The sequence below is a fragment of the Rhagoletis zephyria genome, unplaced genomic scaffold (genome assembly GCF_001687245.7).
Source record: "Rhagoletis zephyria isolate East Lansing unplaced genomic scaffold, Rhagoletis_zephyria_1.1 Rzeph_scaffold_82057, whole genome shotgun sequence".
Lineage (NCBI taxonomy): Eukaryota > Metazoa > Arthropoda > Insecta > Diptera > Tephritidae > Rhagoletis > Rhagoletis zephyria.
The window spans coordinates 1-1079 of NW_016239105.1; the positions used below are offsets into that span (position 1 = coordinate 1).

General features: G+C 55.5%; 1 protein-coding gene across 1 annotated transcript; it reads right to left on the reverse strand.

Annotated features, from left to right (window-relative positions):
- Positions 1-121: 121 nt before the first annotated feature.
- LOC108357668 (coiled-coil domain-containing protein 124-like) lies at positions 122-874 on the reverse strand. Its single transcript, XM_017608739.1, has 2 exons — positions 408-874; positions 122-332 (listed from the first exon to the last, which is right to left on the reverse strand). Exons 1-2 carry the CDS (start codon positions 872-874, stop codon positions 122-124), a joined length of 678 nt encoding a protein of 225 aa, XP_017464228.1.
- Positions 875-1079: the final 205 nt, after the last annotated feature.

Genomic DNA, 1079 nt, shown 5'->3' on the forward strand with positions numbered 1-1079 from the left:
CTGTTTTTGTAGACAAGTGGCGGTGGCATTTATATTCTTCTCCTTCTCTGTGTTGATCGCATCCAAGCAATGTATAAATTGAGTACCATTTTCTTTTGTTCAGTGTTCATCAGCAGTGTGTTCAGGCTTTGGCGTTGTAGGCGAGAGAGCGCTGGTTGAGCGGATTCTCCGGCGACTTGAGCCAGTCCTTCTTCAGCATCTGCTTCAGCTGCGAGAGGCGCAGGTTGGAGTTCTCCGCCTTCAGTCGCGGGAGGTGCTTCTCCTCGAAGGCGGTGTAGGCGGCCTTCAGGCGGCGTTCAGGGTGGCGGTCCAGCTGTTCGGTGTCGGTGATGCTGAAGAAGAAATGGCGATCAAAGGGTTAGCTAAAGTGTGAGCACGAAATAGAAATACTAAATAGAAGCACTCACCTGAGCACGGAGATGGCCTCGTCAATGTTGCGCGCCTCATCGCCGTCCACCTCGATTCGATTGACATTCTCCGTCACCTCCTGCTCGAGGTGTGTTGGCTCACGAGCTTTAGCTTCCTTTTCTTTCTCCTTTTCAGTCTTGCTGATGGTGCTCGCAATCTGGGCCCGGGTCACCTTGGCCGGCTTGGAGGCGGCTTTAAGGGCGCTGCTGCTCACCGCCGCCGCCAGCTGGGTGGTCTCCTCCTCGAGGGCGGCCCGGTTCTGCGCCTTCCTCGCCGCCGCCTCTGCCTTCTTCTTCTCCGCATCCGCTTTTCGGTCCATCTTCCGCGAGATCAGCTTGTCATCGTCTCGCCACAGTTCGTCCTCCTTCGCCTTGGCCACCTGCTCCTCCTTGGCCTTGCGAACGGTGTCCTTGCGCGCCTTCGCCTCGACGGCCTTGCTGTTCACGCCTAGGTTCTTCTTCGGCATCTTCTCCGGTCGCTTCTTCACTTGCTCTTGATGTTAGAGTGATGGGAAGAAAAGGGCATAATTGTGGATGCTAGTTCCTGGGAAGGAAAGGGTGCCTCACAGCTGTTAGCCGGGCTGGATCAGATTTTCTTGGCTGAAGTTTCTCGGTGTGTTGAAAGCAATAGCAGCATTGAACAGCTGGCCAGTGGAACAGTGCTGCCCTCTG